This window comes from Biomphalaria glabrata, chromosome 16, assembly GCF_947242115.1.
Source record: "Biomphalaria glabrata chromosome 16, xgBioGlab47.1, whole genome shotgun sequence".
In the NCBI taxonomy this organism is placed as follows: Eukaryota; Metazoa; Mollusca; class Gastropoda; family Planorbidae; genus Biomphalaria; species Biomphalaria glabrata.
In genome coordinates, this window is record NC_074726.1 from 3,953,432 (window position 1) to 3,976,887 (window position 23,456).

At 33.9% G+C, this 23,456-nt stretch overlaps 1 protein-coding gene and 1 long non-coding RNA gene across 2 annotated transcripts; both read left to right on the forward strand.

Moving 5' to 3' along the window:
• Positions 1–1,116: 1,116 nt before the first annotated feature.
• Positions 1,117–23,456, forward strand: LOC106050175 (uncharacterized). Its single transcript, XM_056014286.1, has 8 exons — positions 1,117–2,146; positions 3,690–3,818; positions 5,802–5,839; positions 8,760–8,878; positions 9,167–10,006; positions 16,849–17,516; positions 20,697–20,767; positions 21,913–23,456. The coding sequence occupies exons 2-8, from the start codon at positions 3,693–3,695 to the stop codon at positions 23,234–23,236; spliced, it is 3,186 nt and encodes a 1,061-aa protein (XP_055870261.1). The 5' UTR covers positions 1,117–2,146; positions 3,690–3,692; the 3' UTR covers positions 23,237–23,456.
• LOC129923485 (uncharacterized) lies at positions 14,577–15,046 on the forward strand. The gene is made up of 2 exons (XR_008775455.1): positions 14,577–14,735; positions 14,833–15,046. It is a non-coding gene; the product is annotated as an uncharacterized LOC129923485 (long non-coding RNA).

Here is a 23,456-nt window from a genome sequence, read left to right on the forward strand (position 1 = left end):
TTGTAGTATTTCTATGTCTGCGCTGGACATAATTCAGTACGCAGGTTTTGGCTGGGATTGCGTAGCCACGAGAAATAATGCTTTCCTCATTATTCTTCGGACACGAAGACAGGCCTTTTTATTATCATATTGTATTGTGACATTCACATATACATATTCTACTGTAGCGGCAGAGATGGGACAGATTTCATTCGTTAGACTAGGCTACACCAATTTCAATCATTATAACATTTTTTTTCACAAGCCCTCATGAATTGGACGGATGAACATCTTGAATTTCTTCGAAGCATTTAATGAATTTAGACTGGAATAGTGGCGCTCTGCGCTCAGTCGAAATGTAGCTGTACCAGACCGGAAAACAATGTTGAAAACCTATTAAAACAAAACTGATTATACACACACATATATATATATGTATACATATATATATATGTACATATATATACTTTTTAAAAAATGTAATCATTGTCTTCTAGATAGTTGGGTTTTTTTTTGAAAGTTTCATTCATAATGTGGGAGATCTTTATTCCTCACCTTGTATATATATATATGGCTTTGTTTTTAGGATGAATATTTAAAAAAATACAAAGAAGACAAATAAATCGGTCGGTTTAAATAAAAGAAAAAAGTTTCGGCAATTGCGATCTTTACTATTTCTATGGTCCACGGTTAATAAGGGTGTATCCACAATGACCAATAACTTTACTTTACCCAACTAATATCAGGTACCCATTAGAGTTGATTGAACTCAGGGGCACCCTTAAAATTCAGAAATTAAAAGTCTCAGTCTTCACCGACATTCGAGCACCTCGTTTTGGAAACCAAGTGCAACCAAGTGCTTAATCACTTGGCCAACAAACCTTCGGTCGGTTAAATGTCTTCTTCTTCTAGCCAGCTTTTTCGCTGCTGAGCTGTCAGCTCTTTTGCAGACAGTGCCAAGGAAAAATAGTGTGCTGTTTTCTTCGGTTGTTCAGCACTGCCGTACAGGGTGTTGGTTTATGCTGGGCTGTAGTGGTAGTAGGGTAAGCCTAAGGTGGATTAGGAAGGGGCATTCAAATAGGATATGGTTTACCGTTTCATAAGGGTGAGCGCAGTGTCTTCAAAGGGGGAGTTGTGTGGAAATTATTTTATTTAGATGGTAATTTAACAGAGGCGAGTGTCCTGTCCTTAGTTAGAAGATTGTAGATTGCTCTTAGCGGGAGAGGAAGTCGGTTAAATGTCAATCTGAATCATTAAATGATTTAGCAAAACATTTTTTTTAATATAAAGTAACCCTTACGTTAACAACAACAAGAGTATAAAGAATAAAATGCATTTTTTTATAGTATACAGACACACTTTTTTTGTTCAATACTGCTGTTTGTTGTTATGACATGATTAGGAATTAGTTATTTGTTTCGGGAATAGGGTAAAGTTTTACTTAGCGACGATGACGTAAAGTTGGTTAAAAAACAAGAACGCTCTAAGTGACGCTACAAAGAAGACGCTTCGTGTAGAGCAGTACAATAGACATACGGATTTACGGACATAGCTGACATCGGACGATTCCCTTCTTGATTATTAAATATATTTGTAAAACAACATCAGCGTCGACTACATATTTTGATTGTTTCGGCCTTTCGCCGGTGTTACTGAAGTAGTTCGAGTTCAGCGTTACTTCCAGTCAGACGTAAATCTACACGAGTTATATTTCAAAGAATCAACACCGCGCGGAAGCCTTAACATTGTCAGCAAATAGATCTTACGAAACATAACGTATCCTTCCCTTTTATGGGTATTTACAGTTCTCCTATACAATACACACAGATAAATGGTTAACTAGTAAACCCAATATGTAACTTCTTTTCAATGGGTTTTCATTTTAACACTTTGAAATGACAACAAAAAAAAATATTTACATAACATAACGTCAACAGTAGGGTGAACATGGTTAAAATTAGCACATGAACGATCTAGACAAGGAAGTAACAGGCCTACATTTAAAAGGGCTTACATTATAAATGTATATTGAAAAAGATCTTTTAAGATTGAATAAAAATAGTTATGTCATAAATAAAATTCATAGCATAGTATTGGATAGGCATTTTTTAATAAAGTTTTTAGTTCTTAAAAATTATAAACTTTTACTTCTATCGGAATTGTGCAGGTATGGTAACGTTTTTTTGTTGTTGTTTTTTTTTTTACCATAGATGTCTGACTTTGTAATGTAACAAGTAATATAAAAATGTTTTGTATTTTTCTAATGGAGTCCTCATTTATGGTGGTCTTTATGGCGGACTATAATTTCGCATTTTCTTTCTGTGACATTTTATGTCTCGAGAGTCGATCTTTTCCCTTTGCAACGTCTTGTGTGGCTAAAGAGGCCAATACTTGTTGAGGGATTTGTTTTGATTGTATTGGCAGGTGCAGGTGAGCAGCTTGCTTTTTGCATTTTGTCTTGGCACTTCTATCGTGGATGATGTAGGCATGTCAAGCCTGTTAGCGAAAGTCCAAGTGTAAGGACTGGTCAGGGTGTTTGCCAGGCTCGGATGTGAGACTGCTAGTTGAGAGAAAGGCTATTAATTGGTAAACGCCTTTGTGATGAAAAACTATCTTACTTGACAAGCCTCACTTTTTTTCAGTAACTGAGTAGTCTGGGGTTATTTAGTTTACAAGTGGTTTTCATCCTGATTTTATAATTGATGAGCATACATGATATGGATATGGTAATAGTTGTATCAAGAAAATAAGGGCTTGAATGTCAACAAATAGTATACTTTTAAATAAGAACTTCAGTAGGTCTACTCTCCTTAGTTTTAGTTACACTATATTTTTAGTTTTGAACTAGATGAAGAAACATACATCAATAACATCAGTCTCACGATAGTCTACTAGTTCGTTAGCTGTGCCATCAACAGTTACATTAGGTTCCCTACCGGTACTAGATCTAGTACTAGTAATAACATCGCCACTAAGTCTAGATTGTTTTCATCTTCCAGTATATTTATTCCCTCTAAATTTACGCTTTTATTGGCTTCTTTTTTCTTTTATTAGATCACACTTTGTCATTATATCCATAATATTGAAAAAAATAAACACTAGACTAGCGATGTAGGGTAAACAAAAGAATGCGCCTGAGTTGTTTATGATAATGCTTCCATAAGCTTTTACAAAGAGCTCGCTGATTGGTCGAAATAAGTTTGTTGTTTTTTTTACAGGAAATGTGTTTATACGACCAATGGTAATTCATTTTACAACTAGTTATACTGTTGATACAAATAAGATTCTAGCATTTCAGATATGTATGGTAGTGAAAAAAATTTGTAAATCGGACAATAAATAAAAAAGTTACGTTATTTTTTATTGTTTGCATAATTAATGAGCTAAATTAATTAGAACACTTGATATTTTGTAAAATTATTTTAAAATATTTTAAAACATCTAATATAACTAAAAATAATGAAAAACTGTAGAGAAATGGATAGATTATCATTGGAAACCATATTTGAAAAATGTAAAAAAAAACATAGGAAAAATGATATAATTGAGGTGAATCCTCCCCGTAAGTAGACTTTAATTATTTTTTTTTTTTGGTTTGCCATTAACTAGTTCGCCTGTATACCTGTTATTGATCATGTTTTTTTCTAATAAATCAGCTAAGACAGGAGAGGGAGAAATTAAACAAAAATACAATTATTTGTGTTCTACAGAAAATGGACCAAAAACTGCAAGAAAGCTCGCCGGAAGATGAAAAAGATAAAATCACAAAACTTGAAGATTTAGCATTGTTGATGGAAAAAGAATTGCAATCATTTGAAGCGAGTGTTTCTAAAGACAAGGTAACAAAATTAATGATTTCAATCACAATTCACTCTTAGTTTTTTGGAAAATCTTAATGTTCAAAAGATCAACTTAAATTGTTTGCCTACGTGTCTCTTTATTTTAAGTGGAGCTGTTTGTTAAAATATATTTGAGTATGAAATTTACACTGATAATAAAAATATGGAATTTTAAAACTAGGGTCTAAGTGCATTTTTTTCATGTTATCTATATGTAATCTATCTCACACACGAATGCACGTAAGTCAATTTATTAGGACGATATCTATCTCACACAAACAAACATAAGTCATGTTATCTAGACTTAATCTATCTCACACACAAACGCACATAAGTCAAGTTTATCTTATCGTATCTATCCCTTAGCCTGTGGGACCGTAGGGGCACCGAGCAAGATTTGTTGATCGTCTTTCTCCATTACCCCATGTCTTTTGTTTTTTTTAGAACCTCTTTCAATGGCAGGCCCGTCCATTCTTTTTTGTTATCCTCACTTTGCTTTCTTTGTCTGCCTCTTCTTGATTTTCCTGGTACTGTTCCCTGAAGGAAGGTCTTTGCGAGCCCCGCAGATCTTGTAATATGACCATAGATTTTAAGCTTGCGTTTTTTTTTTACAATAGTTAGCAGGCCATCAATGAGTCCGCGTCCACGACTAGCAAGCATATAAAATGTGTTCATGACCAGGGAGTGCATCAGTCTGATTTTGCTGCTCAGGGCTAAGATTTTGTCTTTCCATATTATTTTAAGTTTTAAAATGGCTGCTGTGGACTGTGCTATTCGGGCCAATAGTTCCGGTTTTATTCCCTCATCTGAGACAATAGCTCCGAAGTATTTGAAGCTAGTCAGTTTTTCACCTCCAATACTGATGCCCCTTTTAAAGCCATGTTGGATATTGGTTATATTTTTTTTTTCGGCTTTTATTTACATGCCATATGCTGCGGAAATGTTGTCAATGCGCATCACCAGGTCAGCTAGTTCTTCTTCTGTCCCTGCTAGGCCATCAATGTCATCTGCAAAGCGCAAATTATTAATTCTTCTTCCTCCAATGCCTACAGATACTTCATAGCCCTCGAAAGCATCTTCTATTATCAGATATTGAAAAGTCTTGGTGAAAGTAGGCAGCCTTGTCTTACTCCAACTGTGGTTTTGAACCAGTCCCCAATATTATTGTTAAAGTACACCGCACTGGTGGCATTCTTGTAGAGGTTCTGAATAACTTTGATTATGTTTTTATTGATGTTGTACTGTTCCATTGTCGCCCAGAGTGCCCCGTGCCAAACTCGATCGAAAGCTTTCTTGAAATCAATAAAGACATCAAAAAGATTCTCTTGGTGTTGGAGATATTTTTCACAGAGTGAAGTTATCAAGACTTAATCTATCTCATACACAAAACATGACGAAAATGTTAAGTACCTTTACATACATTTTGTTCCTAAAGGGCAGAGGTGTAAAGGCCAAATTTTTTTTCTTTGGCAGACGGTTAACGAGAGCGTCCCGAGAACAGCAAAATGACCAATCGCTCTTACTTTCTTAACTAATGTCAGGTACTCCTTAGAGTTGGGTGGACTCAGTGGTGACTAAAAAATCGCGAGATTAAAAATACAAAAACTCATACATATACAAACAATTGTATGATTAAGCCTATTCCTCCCATACAGGCACCAAAACATATTGACTACCAGGTTTCAGATAAAGTTTAAGATTATATATAATCAGTCCCAAATCAATATCTACCAATGAATAAAAAAGCTTTTGCATATTCAGGAAGCCAAATAAAACTTTAGGCCTGTCTTAAAAACCCTTAAATTGATATCGCAGTACGGTACATTGTAATTTTTTTTTACAACTTCAGTTAAAGCAATATCTATAACGGTAGGTTATCTCCACTTCGTCTGTTTTTATCCCTTCTTATAACTAAACAATTGTGGTAAATGTGTAATTTTCTGGCAAAATATATTACAAAATATATCATTATTTTTTTTTCAGTCGGAATCTCATAACGAATCAAGTCTGGATATTTCAAAGTATGATTTTGTTAGTCTATATAGCCTACATTGCTTTATGTATCACAATTAAAAACTTTATTAATAACCTGCAGGGTCAGCCATAGCTAATTGGAGGCCCTAATTAAAATTACGAAATTTATATTAAACCTTAAGTACTCTAACAATAACATTTGGCACAAGCTTTGCTATTTCTTTAAAAAAAAAAACTGTTCAAAGTACTGTTCGAGGTCCCTGGTGGCTGCCTAGTTTGCCTATGCTTAAGGCCGACCCTGCAACCAGCGAAAAGCTTCTTTCTATTTTTGGAACGTCTCAAAATTATAAGTTGAAATAACATTTAACAACAATGAAAACAGAACTATGAATTATGGCCACTGTTAGAATATATATATATATATATATATATATATATATATATATATATATATATATATATATATATATATATATATATATATATAAGCTATATCAGGAATCAGAATACATGCGATAACGCTTGCTGTGCTTTTATTTATTGTTTCTGTTCTTCCAAGACGTTTCATGATACATTTTTTATAACGAGTGTGTGCAGTTGAGTCTGGAGCATATATATTAAACCACTTAAGGAAATGATCTATAGATCTAAAAGTTTGAAAGAGAACTTTTACTTAAAACTTCACAAAGCATGTCCAGGAATGTTTTATATTTGTCCTACTAAGCAAGAAACTTCAACAAAATTAAAATGGTAGTTTAATAACTGTAAATCGAGCAGTTCCCTAAAGCCGAAATGATAAATTGCTTTGGTTGTGGTCTAAAAGAAATCTGTTTTACCTTACAGTTTCTTGATATTGACATAAAGCAAATTACCAGATTTATGTAAGCTCTTTCCAGCAAAGAAAACAGGAGAAACAGATTATAACATTAAATGGAAGTAGATTTTATCGTTTCAGCATATTTACCAAGAATATCAAATGTTATGAATTTCAAGCTAACAATAATAAAAAATACAAAATCTAAAAAAAACAAAACAATAACAACAATAACAAAGCATATATATTAAGTATAACTGAATCAATTAGTTTGGATCAGACATGTGATTAAATTTGCAATAGAACTAGACTAACAATAATATATTTATGCAATATACCAATAGATTTTGTTTAGTGTAATTTCATGCTTTTAGCTTTCTCAATGCTCTGTGATACTATCACTTGTCTGAACAAGATAGAAATAAGATAAGGAATGGGGTGGAGGGGTGAATACTATCGTGATCGCTTTTATAAATTGATTTAAAAAAAAAACTTTTTCACTTCAATGGACATTTTATAGGGTAGTTTATCTCTACATTCTTATGTAATAAAAATTGAAGCTACAACTGATTTTGTTCTTAACTATAAGATTTAGAATACAACGAATATTCAAAACATGGGCTTGTTTTGATTGAAAAAAGTAATTATCGGCGAAATGAGTCTAGTTACGCATTATGCGCCCACATAAGGACCCATTTCGAGTATTGAATTGATGGCAAAGTACTCTCTAGTCTATGTAAATAAGTACCAGGAACATTCATCATCAAAAATAAGTGAAGCAATGTGCATAGTATTTAAACTAGTATTTGCTTTTAGATTAAAGGCTACAGTTTTCAGTTTCAAATTTAATAATAAAACGGGTTCAATCGCTGATAAAAAGTAGCTATAGCCCCTAAACTGTGCAAGCCGCAAAATATATTGACATCAGACTTTCAATTACTCTACTTTTTTTTTTTTAGATCTAGACGTGACAGACGGACAGACGTCGTAAAGCCAATTACACTTTTTCCCCCTTAAGATGGCCATTAAAAAGGTATCCTTGTAGATAATTGACGCATTAGAACATTACAGCGCTTTAGGGCAATTATACATAAAACACTGAACCATAATCTTCAAATACAAAAACAAAATTTAATCAAATACTCTGAAAGACACAAAGATAAAGGCACATTCTTCGTCCCATATGCTAGGACAAATTTGTACAAATACTCCTTCTTCCCTAGTGCTATTAGAGCATGGAGTGGGTTGCCTGAGCTAGCCAGGAAAACCAGTGACTTGGCAGAATTTAAGTCATTGGTTAATATGCATGACTAAATGCATGACGCGTACGACGTAATCATCTTATTTTTTGAAGTAACGTCTGTATTATATAAGATAAGATAAGGTTTAGATCTAGTACTAGATTTAGATCTAGAACGAGATTAAGATCTAGAACTAGATCTAAGTCTAGATCTAGAAATAGGTCTAATGCTAGATTTAAAACTAAATCTAAGTCTAGATCTATAGAATTAGATCTAGAATCTTGATATAGAATCAAGATCTAGGCCAGAATTCGTATGACTTTACAATTTAATCTTAAAATTACTAGACCTAGGGCAATGTTATGATCAAGAATAGTAGACCTTTTGGTACCGGGTAATAGTGTAGGCCTACTATGCTGTCCGTATCCGATTCACTTCTTAATGTGATACTATTGTTTACATTATTAAAAAAAATGCACCGTAAGCAGTCAGAAGATAAGTTATTGGTTTAGTAATTAAAATTTTGTTCAAATTATTAATACATTTATAATATATATATATATAAGTGTGTTTTCTAGAAGTTCCTGCGAAATAGAACAATAGCTAGTACAGCCTTGCATTGATCTGGATAAAATATCGAGCTTATTTAGTTACTAGTTTAGCGTTATAATGTTGGATTAATGTTATTTCGAATTTGTATGGTTTTGCAATGGACCTTATTCACCAATCGTAAACAAGCAAGATTTAGCCACGTGATAATATTGATGAAACAACGAGAAAAACTGTCACCTGACAGCCTGTCTGTATTACGAAATTTGTATAGAAGAGATAGAGAATTACGTGGCTTAATGTTGTTTCTTAACGATTGATGAATGAGGTTTATTCAATAAACTCTATTTGATTTCATTGCAGACATTCAGAGAACGTACTGGAAGAAGTCGATTTTCTCATAATGGGAAAGGCAGGAAGCGGTAAAAGCTCCCTTGGGAATTCAATAATGAGGAAAGTTGTTTTTCAATATGGATCTTCTTGATCTACTGTAACCCAAAAAATAACTGATGCCGTCTGCGAATTCAATGGGATGAGAATCAAAGTAGTCGATGGACCAGGTATCGGTGATGGTGATAAAAGTAAAGATCAAACAACCATTGACATTATAAACTCTATGTCTGAAGCGATAGCCATTAATCCACGAGGCTATCATGCATTTCTTTTTGTTCTGAAATTTGGCAATCGACTTACGGATGAAGATAAAAATACTATTTCATTTTTAAAGAAAATTTTTGGAGAATATTTTTTTGTGAAATATTGTGTTTTAGTCATGACTTATGGAGACCTATATGAACAGGAAAGCTGCACTGATTTTCTTGATTGGGTTTCTGAACAGAAAAGCGGCGTCTTCCGAGAATTCCTAGAAGAGTGTGAAAACAGAATAGTCATATTCAATAATAAAACTTCTGACAAAGAAAGACAAGAAGGACAGCTAATGAAGTTGTTAAATATTGTCAAGACTTTAAAATTACAAAATTGTCGCTACGCGGATGAACATTATTTTACTGGAAAAACCAATAGAGATTATTTAACGGTAGAAGCCCAGAAAGACTTCATTGAAAAAGAGGCAATGGAAGGAGCCAATTTTATAAATGAGACACTGAAAATTCTACTAGGAAGCCGAGGATCAGATAGAGATATTTTACTGTTTAATGATATGCTAAATAAAGCTAATCACTTACAGAAATTTATTCAAGACAAAGACAAAGGCACTGGGGTTCTGGGCTCAGTTTCCCATTATGTTTCTTCTATAATATCTTCCATTGAAAATGAGCTTCAAATCTATAACAGAATAACCGAAGAAAAGGAAAAATTTAAATTAAAAGTAAAATTAGAAGCAGCCGAAAATTGCTTAAAACTTCAGAAAATTCGAGAGGAATATGAACATAAAATTAAAAAGGATAAACGGCTAGAAGCTCTAAAGATGGAAAAACTTCAAGATCAGATTAAACGTATGGAAGATTTAAAGCGATCGTGGCGGAGGGAGATGAATAATCTCGAAAGAAAACATAGTATTGAGAGGTCAGCTTCTAATCAGCAGTATCAGTTCTTGGCAAAACAGTTTGATGAAATAAAATCATTGTACGAAAAACAATCGCGCAAGGAACGTAAGAAAAATATTTTTACGAAAATGTTTCAAAAAACGAAGTAACAGAAGAAAGAGGTTTTAAAGAGATTGTGTGTTACAAACTAGCACATGTCTGTAGTCAGATGACATTACATATTACAGATCAAAGAAGGTTTGCTACAAAGCTTATATCGACTCACTCTGTGCCGGTTACTTCTCTTACACCCATTATCGAATAAAGTTCAAATTAAGACCATTATTTATTGTAATAAAAAAAAACATTAATCAATTTTAAAAAAATATTAGTAGGCCTAATTAATTATTTTGTTTAGTATGGAAAGAGGGAAATAAATTCAACAGTATTGAGAGGTGTAGCTGTATATGTGTAGTTTGTATCCCACTTCCCATTCTAGGATTAGGATGAAATTTTGCATAATAATTCATATTGTGATAATGCTGATCTCGGATGATGTAAAGTTCATCATTTTCTTTGACTAACGGTTAGCATGGAATGTACCCCATTAGAGTTAGTGAACTTATTGGTCGTCCGTAAAATCCCGAAAGAAAAAAATCCCAGTCTTCTCCAAAATTCGAAACTAATTCCAATAGCACTCAGCCACCAAGCCCCCTAATAATTATTCATATTCAATGAAAATACATAAATCAATTAAAAAAACAGAGTAATCACTAAATTAGTTAATGAACTAGTGGTTATTATTTTAATTTTTTTAAATTAGAGGCTAAACCATACAGTATTAAGATAGTGATTTTTGTGTTTCTTCCTCTTGTATAAGCTTTTTTTTTTTTAAGGAATTTTTGTTTTGCTTGTTTTTATTTATTTTTTTAATAATAAACACCATTTATAATATTTATACATGTGTCCAATATTTAGCGAATGCCATCCTTAGAAGATTTTTTTTGTGTGGTTATCAAAAGGTAAAAGTGCATATTGGTTAATAGATGTTTTTTTTAATACTGTAATGATTACATTTGAAAAAAAAAAAACATGCTTTTCAATATTAAATTGCATGTACTTTGTTTAAAAGTAAATTTTAGTGGTTTTTTTAAAGAGAGAGAGAGAGAGAGAGAGAAAGAAAAATCCACTTGCTTTCTTGCCCACCCGTTAAACTAAAGGTCCTATATATATATATAAAGAGAGACCCAAGCGTTCAAAGATAGGCTAGCTAACACTTACAACCAGACAGTCTCCTTTGACTGAGTTTGATTCTTAATATTTCTTAAGGACAAATGGCATGATTGCTGTAACTGCTTGCTGCAACAAGTTGCTGTAACTGGTTGCTGGTAAAGCATTATCAACATAGACCCGCAGTTGCTTACATCTGTCTGATTTCCACACAAAGCTGTGACCAGAGCCGACCACACCAGATAACCCTCTTCCAATTACATACTTGTCAGTAAAAAGACATTGTCTACTGTCCATGGCCATAGAATATTGCCCAATGTCCACAGTGCCTACTGTCCAGTATCCGTCCCAAGCTGTCCACTGCCCACTGCCGAATGCTTAGAGCAACCTTCGTTACAGAAAATAAACTGGCGTGAGTTAGCACGCCATCTACCATCTAGAGACCACAGCTGAGAGATTATTCTACGATAACTACCACAAACTTAGTCTGCAGCACCAGCCCCCTCTTCTGCTAAACAGGCAGTGGCCTAACCCTAACGCCAGCTTGCCTACAGCATAGAGGCCATCCCGAGCCGACGTCGTTAGACAGAGCCGGATGACTCATCCTTCTGAGTGCCAGTCTTACAACAAAAGAAGAAGACCCAACGGGCTATCAGCTAAGAAAATAAGAAGTCAAGGCAAAGGGACACTCTATCATTCACTGATTTATTAGCAATCTATGATGAGCAATTATTTTATACATTAAATGCATCTATTTCATTTCTCGATTATATATTTTTTCTTCATAAGTTATTATTCGTAAATGTATATTAATTAAATCATTTTAATTTATAAATGGAATAAACTTAGTGTTAGTTGCGGTGTACCTAATCAAAAATCGTGTATATGTGAGCGGGATAAATAAATTAATTACCCCTAGACCTTAACAAACAAGCCAAAAATAATCGTTAAAACATCTCGTCACACTGACCAAAATAAGTTCACCATTAATAAGCTTTCCTATGCCATGCACTTTAAAGAAATGCTTACTATCCTTATTTTTCGGAAAATTCTCCACAGTAGTCTCAGGTTTGACCTTTTTGTAATAAATAGTCAATACAAGATGGCCACATAGCAGGACCAGATTTCTCAATGGATCGACCACATTTTGCTTACTATCCATAACTACATGTTGATCTGTTGCTACATCATTTTCTTCTTCTCTTACGACATTCACAACTGCAGTTGTTTTTTTTTTTTCTCTCTTCCAGGGCCGGCTTTATGCCACTGCAACCTGTGCGGTCGCAGTGGACCCTGCACTGTCATAGACCCCGCGCTTATTCTAGTTGAAAATCATTAAATGAAACCTTTGTGACTTATAAGAGGGCTCCCGCAGCCACCTGATTTTCCAGGAGCTCATGGAAATCTCCTGAAATAGCAAAATCAAAAAAGTCCTGGAAATCCTCTAAAATTATTAAAAATCTCCTAAAAACTCATAAAAATCGCCTAAAAAATAGACGAAATTGTCATTTTTGGGAGTCAATCTATATGGTTAACGCCAGTCCTACGAGCGATAAAAAAAGGCTTTTTTTCAGGTTTCATTTAATACAAATGTAATGAAAAGACAAATTGTTTTCTAATACAAAATTTTAATTTTCACTTATTATCCTTAGCCCTACCTAGACTGGGCCCCACGCAATCTGGTTTGCATAAGGCACAACAATAGTTAGAGCCGGCCCTGCTATCTTCTACTGTCTCTCACTGTTAACAACTGTAACGTCTACTGTACCGATGGCCTTTCACATTAACTTATATAGAATCCCTAATCGCCTCTCCAAATGTTGCAGAAACACTGCTAGCACCTTCTGGAACATCCCGTCTTTGTTAATACATGTACATTCCAGAGAACACTCGCTAATATGTTATCTCGCGCGGGTCACACGTAGTGACCTCTACTTGTCACTGTTTATTTGTGACCATACTAATGCACAGAGTTTATGAGCGATCGTAAAAAAAAAAAAAAAAACTATTTGTCACATACACTTGAAATATGACATCAAGGGCCACGGACAGACAAAACTACCAACAGACAGACAGACGAAGAGAGAGAGATAGAGAAAGACAAACAGAGAAAAAGATAGAGAGAAACAGATAGATAGATATTTAGAACATTTAAAACACCAATAATAAAAAGTATATATATATATATATATAATAGAATATTCCTTATTACAAATACTCGCCACTAATGGTTCTCGAGTCACTTAATAGTCACTGGTATAAGTCTATTGTGACTGACAAAACAGTGAATTTAATCATCCTGTTATTGGCAAAAAGAATAAACTGCTACAATCATTGACATCACCGTACCTTTATCCCATAATATAAGAAAAACCGAAATGGAAAAACAAAGAAAATATGGGAACCGAAGCTTGGAGATATCAACTGAGGGGATAATAACAACTGACCCCACAGATACTTTTAAGGCCCATAACATCCCAAAGAATATTCTCGTTGCCTCGTTGTCAGAGAGTAGTACTGCTGCAGACCTGCCACGTCAAGTGGTTCATGTATGCTGATTGTCATGGTGACATCACAAGTCTGTCTTTTCAAGTTCGATGTATCTTATGACACTATGTTTTTTTAAGGATCAAGTTTAAAACTTAATTTTTTTTTTAATAACAAGACCAAGGCGTGTTTATGAAGTTCAACAAGTGTTATTTTCAACAACACAATTAACAAGCGAAATTAAAAAAAAAAATACTAAAAAAAAATAAAAATTATATAAGTGAAAGAACAGCACAATTACTACCATATACCTCAATAGTACAAAATTTATCTTACTTTTTTATTAAAAAAAAATAACCACAAATTGAATAACTAATTGGTTTATTTTTTTTTTAAATTGATTAATGTATTGTCTTCCACAATAAATAATGGTGTAAAGTTTCAACTTGATCCGAGAATTAGAAGAGGTTACGCGTAAAAGATTTGTACCAGACGAAAGATAGAATGAGTTGACATATACTTTGTAGAAATGAGACCAAACAAAACGAGATATTAACTCTTGTATCCCCTACGTCACAGAAGTATAAGAAACGAGATAACAAAGCTGATTAGATTTTTTTTTTCATAAAAAAAAACTTTAATTATTAAGAAACGTTAATCAGCACTCTGAGATAGAAAGTCGTGTTAAAATGAGAACACAAATTCTTAAGAGAAATTAGTTTGGAAATAGCTCTAATTACTATGTATCAAATGTATATTTATTTTTTATTTTATATCTGTCATTTCTTGGGCAGAGCTTCTTAACGTGACGCCGTGGTCGATATGTTCGTTAGAGGAGACGATTAGATTATTAGGAAAGCTAAATTGAGCGCAACATGGCTGCCCTAACGAATGCGTCAAATACACTGATGGGGATGGAAGACAGTCTTAACAACTATCATTAACTAACAATTATCGACACACCTTTCATCAATAGTCGTTGTCGGTGCGTAGATTATGGCATTCTAGCACCAATGTGTATTAAGTGCACTATTTTTGAACGCACTTTCTTTTTGTTGCCTTGCTTGTAAGTTAATGGAGTGTTTTTGTTCTGCTGGTGTAACGTTTGTTGAGATTTTTCTGTGTTCCCCTGTTTAGGGTGAGTATCTAAGGCATAACTGCGTTTCGCAGTTGTTTCGATGCCATAGTGATAGTCTACTAGACCTTTCTAGTTTGTCTTTACTTTGTCTTTACAGGGAGTTAGCTTGGGATTGGAAGTCTACGCTGGTGACTAAAGACAGCAGTGTCAGAGTGTGTTGTGTTTTCGAACATTAATGTGTACGTTGTGGGACAGCAAGGGGTAGAATTATTATTTAATTAATAAATTCACAGTCTTAAAATGTTCAATGTCATTACTCCATTAGTTTGTCATCATACTTATATTTATATCATTAAATATTTACATTGTTACCAGTGAGTCATTTATTTATTGTAAGCACGAAGGTGCCAGGTTAAATGTCAGGGGCCCGGGCAAACGAGCTAAGGCCTTAACATAACCCTGACAGTCGTTATATAGCAGACACCAGCACGGCTGATGTTGTACAGAGAACAAACTTTGGGGAGTTTTCCGGTGTGCTCGGCCTTCGGCCTCATCTTTAGCCCAAGCGTCTTAACATATGAGTCATCGGTTATAGGGATGTAACAATATTTGCATCTACTAGGATCCTACAGACAGAACAGTCCTCTTACTTTTCCTGCACCTGTTAACTTTGGACCCTTTTGTAAAATTAGCTAAGACCATATAGACTAGTCGACATTTTATTTTTTGTCGTCGTTTTTTTTAAATCTAGAACAGTAACATGAGATAAATTAAAACAGTATTCTTCTCTAGTGGTCTCTATGCACCTACATGGTTGTGAAAGTTGAACAAAGAAAACTGAGGCTAAAAGAATTCAAGATTTTGATAGTAAATGCTAAAGAAAACAGCTGGGTATCAGATACCAGGGAAAGAAGACAAACGATTTATACTCTTACAAGTCAACACTGGATGGCGAGAAGGAGAAACTCCTTAATGGTGTAAAGAGACGAAAGCTGAGCATGTTCGTTCATACAGTAAGACTTGACTAATGATTCACTGTCAAAACACATCCTTCAAGGTACAGAGGAGCAAGCAAGAAGAAAGGTCATTCAAAGGTTCACCCAGAGAAAAGCTGGCTGGTCAAGCGTTTAAATTATCTAAAATTTTAATTAGCCTTTAAGCTTCAAATGAAGCCTATATATATATATATATATATATATATATATATATATATATATATATATATATATATATATATATATATATATATATATATATATATATATATATATATATATATATATATATATATATATATATATGTATAGGCCTATAGATATATGATTTTCCTTCTTCGGAAGCTACCAAATTTTTATATTTGTATTTTTTTTAGCATACTAAATATACATATTAGCTGTACAATGATTAAATAGATTTTCTACCTTTTACAAATTAGCAACATAGCACTATTTAACAACTAAATTGTGCATTAACTGTATCATCTTTAATCGCTATTTATTACTTTCTAACTCAGACATTTCAATCGATGCAATAAATCAGGAACGATTATATAACGTAAACGTCACCAGCGCTATAAATGGAAGGGACTAGAATCTCTACTTCATGTCAAATGTGATGAATTGAACTATGAATGTATTTGACATGGTGTGCGGAATATATATATATATTTTTTGGTAGGTATGTATCCTCGTAAGCTAGGCTAGATAATGTTTCTAGAACCCGCAGTATCCTAATTGAATTGTGTATACTGTATTAACTACAATTATCTGGTCTTTTCGATAACCCTGGTATCTTCTGTGTTATTATTCTGGTAAGCCATCATTCTATTACAGACATGTTGTACTATTAATGTAGTTTTTCTAATTTAAAAAAGTTGCTATCTCATGATAAAGTTATTGAGCTTTTGTTGATAATAGCTACACTATATAATGAACACATGTATTGTCTAGCTTTCCACATAACGTGAGCTATAAGAAATTGAGAGAAAAAAACGTTTCTATATTTTATATTCAATCTCAAAATCGAGATTTCATATTCTTTTTCGTAGTGTTTTCTAGAAACGAGTTTAATTTATTTTTTTTGTGTTTTGAAATAAATCTTAAGTAGATATTTAGAATGCAAACCTGAAACGTCTTTCTGTCCACCTAGAGTAGAATCCTTAAAATGGCTACAGAACCAGAGAAACTCACTTTCAAAGAAAAAAGACAAATGATCAAAGATCTACTCTCAGGATTACTTACAGAGAGAACAAATATGTTCGTCAGAAATAATTTCATACACCACGACGTATCGACGCCGAAGTCAAATCCTGTTCAACAAAGCTTCAGAGATAATGCAAAGGAGACAAAGGTCACGACTTTATCTAACACAATTACAATTCCAACTGAAAAACACGACGGACAAAGCAACACAAACGTTTTAAGTGAACCTGGACAGTATGTAACTGCACATGAAGATAGTGTAAAAGAAATGTCTACGCTTGCACCACAAAACATTACCAACCCCAACCCATTTGCCACGACTGCTATAGAACCTTTTGAAAGCGAAAGAAATTTAGATGACTATCAAAGTAAAGCGACTGAAGTAACGACAACTGTTCCAGAGACCGAGAATTCCTGCAGAAGTGATTTATTAAAATGTAAAGACAGTCACCAGCATGAGAAAAACCCATTTGGTTTGCTTGAAGTCGAGAATCTTGTCCCTTCCAACGACAGATCAAATAACGTCTTAGGCTCCAACAAGAAAGACTTTGACAAAGAAAACGTCAAGATCAGTGATCAGCTTAGGCCTATTCCAGCCGAGGACAGCAGCTTGCCTAAGGAGGAGCACATTCCAAATAAGGTAGCATGTATTTCCTAACTCTAATTTATCAAGCAAACGTAAAGGTTATTTGTGAATATATTTGTGTCTGTCAATTAATGTTCCAGGCGGATCCTGAACTTTTCATAACTCTCTCTGTTTATATAGATCTAATAGGTCTACATAAAAAACGGAGTTTTAGATATCAAAATTTGGAGCAGCGTTTCTTTATACATTACTTGCGATTGGATCTATATCATATAACCATCTTAATATACATTTTAATATTTATTACTGTCACGCGCTGAATACATGGATGAAAAATTAAAACCGTAGATGTTTACCATAAATAAGTATCGAATACAATTATATTACTTGTTTTACTTGTAATAAGTATAATAGTCGCAGATACGAGAAAACACATTTCATGTTCCATATACTTGGAAAAATGTGTGCTAATACTCCTTCTTCCCCAGTGCTAATAGAACATTGAACGGGTTGCCTAAACCAGCCAGGAAAAACAATTGCTTGACAGAGTCATTGATTAACAAGCATGATTAGATTGACCTCGGGACACGCGTAGGACGTAATCATCTTCTTTTTTAAAGTAACCTCTGTCTATTATAAAATAAGAGAACTAATAAGAGAAATATAGTAACGGATATTTCTACAATTAACAATTATCTAAGATCTTATCTTATCTTATATAATACAGACGTTACTTCAAATAAGAAGATGATTACGTCCTACGCGTCATGCATTTAGTCATGCATATTAACAAAGATAGATTGAAACATTTGGTAATTCTTGCTATTGAGCGTGATCTATGTAGGAAACAGAATTATTATGATATACTCTTTGACTTTGCTACACGCAAGGCTCCTAAAGTAATTCTGTACGTAGTAAAGAATGAATAAAATGCATAAACGAATTTATTTTCAAATACAAACTCTTACATTTCACTTATTATCCGCTTCTCTACTCAAACTTGGCCCCGCGAAATCCGTTTCGCATAGGGCCCCACAATTGTTAAGTCCGGCCCTGCTATTTAGTGACTTGTAAATATACATAGTAGATTACTTGTTCTCTTTCCATATCTTCTTGGTCACAATGGTTAAGTCCGGCGCTGCTATTTAGTGTTTGTAAAATGTTTGTTTTAAAATGTTTTACATGTTTCGGATGTTCCTTCAGAGTTGAAGATAGTTTACTTTCTAGTCCAAACCTCCCGCAGGACGAAGGGGCAGGGTTTAGACCCGGGACCATCGATAAATCCAGACGACAGTCCAGCGCGCAAACCGCACGACCAGGCAGCCATCCTTAGAGACGGGTGAAAACTACTTATTCGCCCCTCTTGTTTTTTCGTGGGGTAACTCTATTCGCGCAAATAAAAGAGTGATGTTTCCTTTACTTCGTCTTCTCGTCCAAACTGTTGAGCTATGAAGAGAATTATATATATATATAGATTTCACCACAGACATGAAAATTTTATATTCACGCGGACTCTCAAATACTAGACAGCATTGATCTAGATTATGTTAAGGATGCCTTTGCTGCACGGAAAGCACTACGTGATGCCTCCTTTGTGAGTTGAGAGTTGTCACTTGAGCATTATGTTGCTAATAAATATCGGTATTATTCATTAAAAGAGTCTCTGTGTTTTTTTTATATTTTATTTTACTTATATTTGAAATTTAGACTTACATATTTATTAAGTACATTATCTCATGTCATGGTGTTGAATGTCAAAATGCAAGGCCCCGAAAATGATCAAGCCCCCAAATTACTAGCTACGCCACTGGACTGTGCCTAATCCCAAATCGTATTGGCACTCGACTAAGATTCCATATATGGTCAAGAACAAGGTGTTTACGTAGTCGATTTGTATGTTGATGCTCGGTGCTTTTATTGACCATACCTGAGCAGGCATGTATCCAGGTTTTTTTTTTTTTACAAAGCTTATATCAACTCACTCAGTCTGTCTGTGTGTCTGTCTGGCCAAAAGTTTGTATACCCAATATTAGATCAAGCAGAAATTTTGCATAATTATTATTTTTTTTACCTGAAAACACAAGAAACAATTTAAAAAAAAACAGTTATTAAACTATTGGTATTAAATTACTTTGTTTGGTAAGGAAGTGAAGTGATGGTATAAGTTGAATTAATCCTATTTATATTAAGCTGCCGTCTGAGGCATAGTAAACACAAACGTGAAATAGAAACAATAGACAACTTGCTAGCAGAGACTTTGTGTGATACAAGTAGACATTGAAGACTATCATTTTATTACATCACATCTGAGCGGTAAAGCGCTTGGCTTCTGAACCGAGGGTCTCGGGTTCGAATCCTGGTGAAGACTTGAATTTTTATTTCGGGATCCTTGGGCGCCTCTGAGTCCACCCAGCTCTAATGGGTACCCGACATTAGTTGGGGAAAAGTAAAGGCGGTTGGTCGTTGTGCTGTCCACATGATATCCTCATTAACTGTAGGCTACAGAATCAGAAAAACTTTACATCATCTGCCCTATAGACCACAAGGTCTGAAAGGGGAACTTTACTTTTTCTTTTTACATACTTTTAAGTACTTTCTCACATAAACATTTACAACAAACAACAACGGAGTATAAACATATTAGCACACTAAACAAAAACAATTGGTAAAAAAAATGGAAATCGCACAGATTTAATATTGTTAGTCTACATCTATTATAAATTTAAGTACATGACTGATCCAAAATGATTAATACATATTTATTTAATATTTTTTTTAAGTATTTTTTTTTATTTCCTTTTTTTTGTGACTGCATGGAAATAACTTATATAATACAGACGTAACTTCAAAAAAGAAGATGATTACGTCCTACGCGTCATACATTCAGGCATGCATATTAACCAATGACTTAAATTCTACCAAGTCACTGGTTTTCCTGGCTAGCTCAGGCAACCCATTCCATGCTCTAATAGCACTAGGGAAGAAGGAGTATGTGTACACATTTGTCCTAGCACATGGGATGGGAACTGTAAACCGGATTAAACTTATTGTTACAGCAAACGAACCGGATATATCAATAGATATTTGTTTAAAGTATGTGTGCAAGATTAACATTTAACAACATATACGGCAAAAAAATATGTTGAACACTACATACATTATATATAAAATCCGACTCTTCACTTAAAAAATATTTATTTATACTATAAGTGACTATTTTCTTTTCCATTTCAGAATAATGTAACAGACAAAAATCAAAGTTATGATTCCAATGAAATTATGAAAACTAAAAATAATTCTGAAAGGTAAGATGTTTTTATCTTTTTCTTTACCTATCTTTTGTAGCGACGGCTTGGATAAGACCAATATTGAACGCGACAGAAAATGTGATATGATCACATTCAACTTTCCCTTAGTCTGTTGAATAGTTGGGGCATCACACAAGATTTGCTGACCCGCTTTCTCCATTCCCCTCTGTCTTTTGCCTTGGGATAAAATTTCATTCAATGACAGGCATGTCCATTCTTGTATGTTGTCTTCCAATTATTTTGTCTGTCTGCATCTTCTTCTTTTTTTCCTGATACAGTTCCCTATAGGAAGGTGTTTGCGAGCCCTGATGACCTTTTAATTTAGACATAGAGTTTAATTTTGCTTTTTTTATAAAAGTGGTTAGCAGGTCATCGTGTGTTACATTAGCTGCATTAATTCTGTATTCAATGTCTTCATTTGTGATGCCGTCTTTGTATGTAATACCTATGATCTTTCTGTAGCATCTTAGAAACATAGCTAGGTCATAACAGTCAGCGTCAAAAAATTTGATTAGATTAGGCGAAAACGTGAATTACATAATAGGCTGAAAGTTAGTGCCATGGCTTGACAATGATAACATCTAGAAAAGGACAAAGGACAAAGACTCGGATTCCATGTTTTAATTAATTGATTTAGATATCTGCATGTTACTTTGACTTTGATTAGTTGAGCTACTGCTTCTTGCAATATGTTTGCTATAAATTAATGAGCTCAAGATAAACTTATTAAAGGTCTTGTACTACACCATGACAGGTTAACTCCTACCTTATGCAGCAAACCCAATACAAGTTTGTATTAACCTGCTTCCTCCAATTTGGTCTGGGGTGATGTTTTTATTTTTTTTACTGCAATATTTCGTCAGTTACAACATAATGAACTGGTAAGGAGTGTGTGACTTAATTACATTTCCGGCCGAATCATGTAGATTCCATTGATTTAGATTACTTATGTTTCACATAAAGTGAAATGCTTACCAAAACAAAAATAATTTAGACATTTATTATTGAGACTAATCTTTCACGAACGTTTAATAACAAGCACAGCTTAAATCTCATTGCAGACTGCTTGTCGTTTAACTATGATTATCTTTTCTAATGATAATAAATAGTGCAATTCTTTATTATCATTATTTTTGTTCTAGAATTAAGGAAGGTAGCCCAGTCCAAATAGATCTACTTTTAATTGGGAAAACTGGCAACGGAAAAAGCGCTTTGGGTAATTCTATTCTGAACAGAAAAGTTTTTCGTAGTGATAATAGCACAAGTTCCGTCACTAAGATTGTTCAAAAGGAGACTAGTGAGGTCAGCGGCAGAATTGTAACTGTGGTAGATGGACCTGGAGTTGGAGATACGGAAATAATAGCTGAACATGGTCCGGACTTGGTCATTGAAGCTTTATCAAGTGCAGTCGCAGAAAATCCCAGAGGATTCCACGCATTTCTAATAGTTTTGAGATATGGAGTAAGATTTACCTTAGAAGAACAGAAAACAATTATCTTTTTGAAATTAATATTAGGTAAAAATGTTTTTAGGAAATTTGGTATTCTTGTCATGACTTGTGGCGACCTGTTAGAAAAAGAAACGGATTTCCAGAAATGGGTATTACGACAAATGGGATATTATAAAGATCTTGTTAGAGAATGCAAAAACAGAATAATCTTATTTGACAATAAAACTAAAGATAAAGCAAAAAAAGAAAGACAATTTAATGAGCTTATGAAAATAATTGATCATCTTATAATGGAAAACTGTCGGTATTCAAATGAAGAGTTTGAACTGGCTCGATCAATACGTCACGAAATCATCTTAGAATCTAAGAAGCCGGTCATAGCTGAAGAGACGATGCTTGAGGCCAATCTAATAATGCAGGGAATTGCAAGCCATCAGGATAAATTTGATGACGATTCAATCATGCAACTAAAAGGGCTTTTAGCAAGAGCTATGGCATTACATGAAAATCTTCTTGCGAATGATAACAGAACAGGTCTATTGACAGACTTGATATCACACGTAGAAACGGTGAAGAATACAATTGTAATTCAAATACAGGTGTCAGAAAAGCTAGTCGACATACATAAAAGAATGGAGGAAAAAGAATTACAGTTACAGCGTAAACATGCGCAAGACGTAATGACTTTAAAGAATGAGCTTAATGAACTCTATCTAGAACAGAAAGCAGAAGAGAATAGAAAACACATGGTTATGGAAGAAAAATTGCAAAAAGAAATAGAAGAGTGTGAAGCCAAGAATAAATCTCTGGCAAACGAGAACGGCAGATTGTTTCAGCGGTTAAAAGACATAGAAATCTCAAACCGAAAAAATTTTTTGTCTAAGCTTCAATCTAAAATCTCCAATGCATTTAAAAGAAAAATAAAAGAAAAACAACTGAAAAGTCAGACGGAATTTTATAAGAAAATGGATTCCGATGATGAACAAGACGACGAGAAGAGTTTGCGTGACACCTAGACGGACCCTATGGGCCAGGCATTCTCATGAATTGCGTCACACAGCAACGTCATTTCAAAGAATAACATCAAATAACAACACTATAAGACCATTTATTATGTTTCGTTATAAACAATTATTGCTACAATTGAATGAATTTTAATGATATTTTGTGAATTTATATGTGGATCAATTTATATCTCTGTCGATATATGTTTCTGTCATTACATATCTATATAAA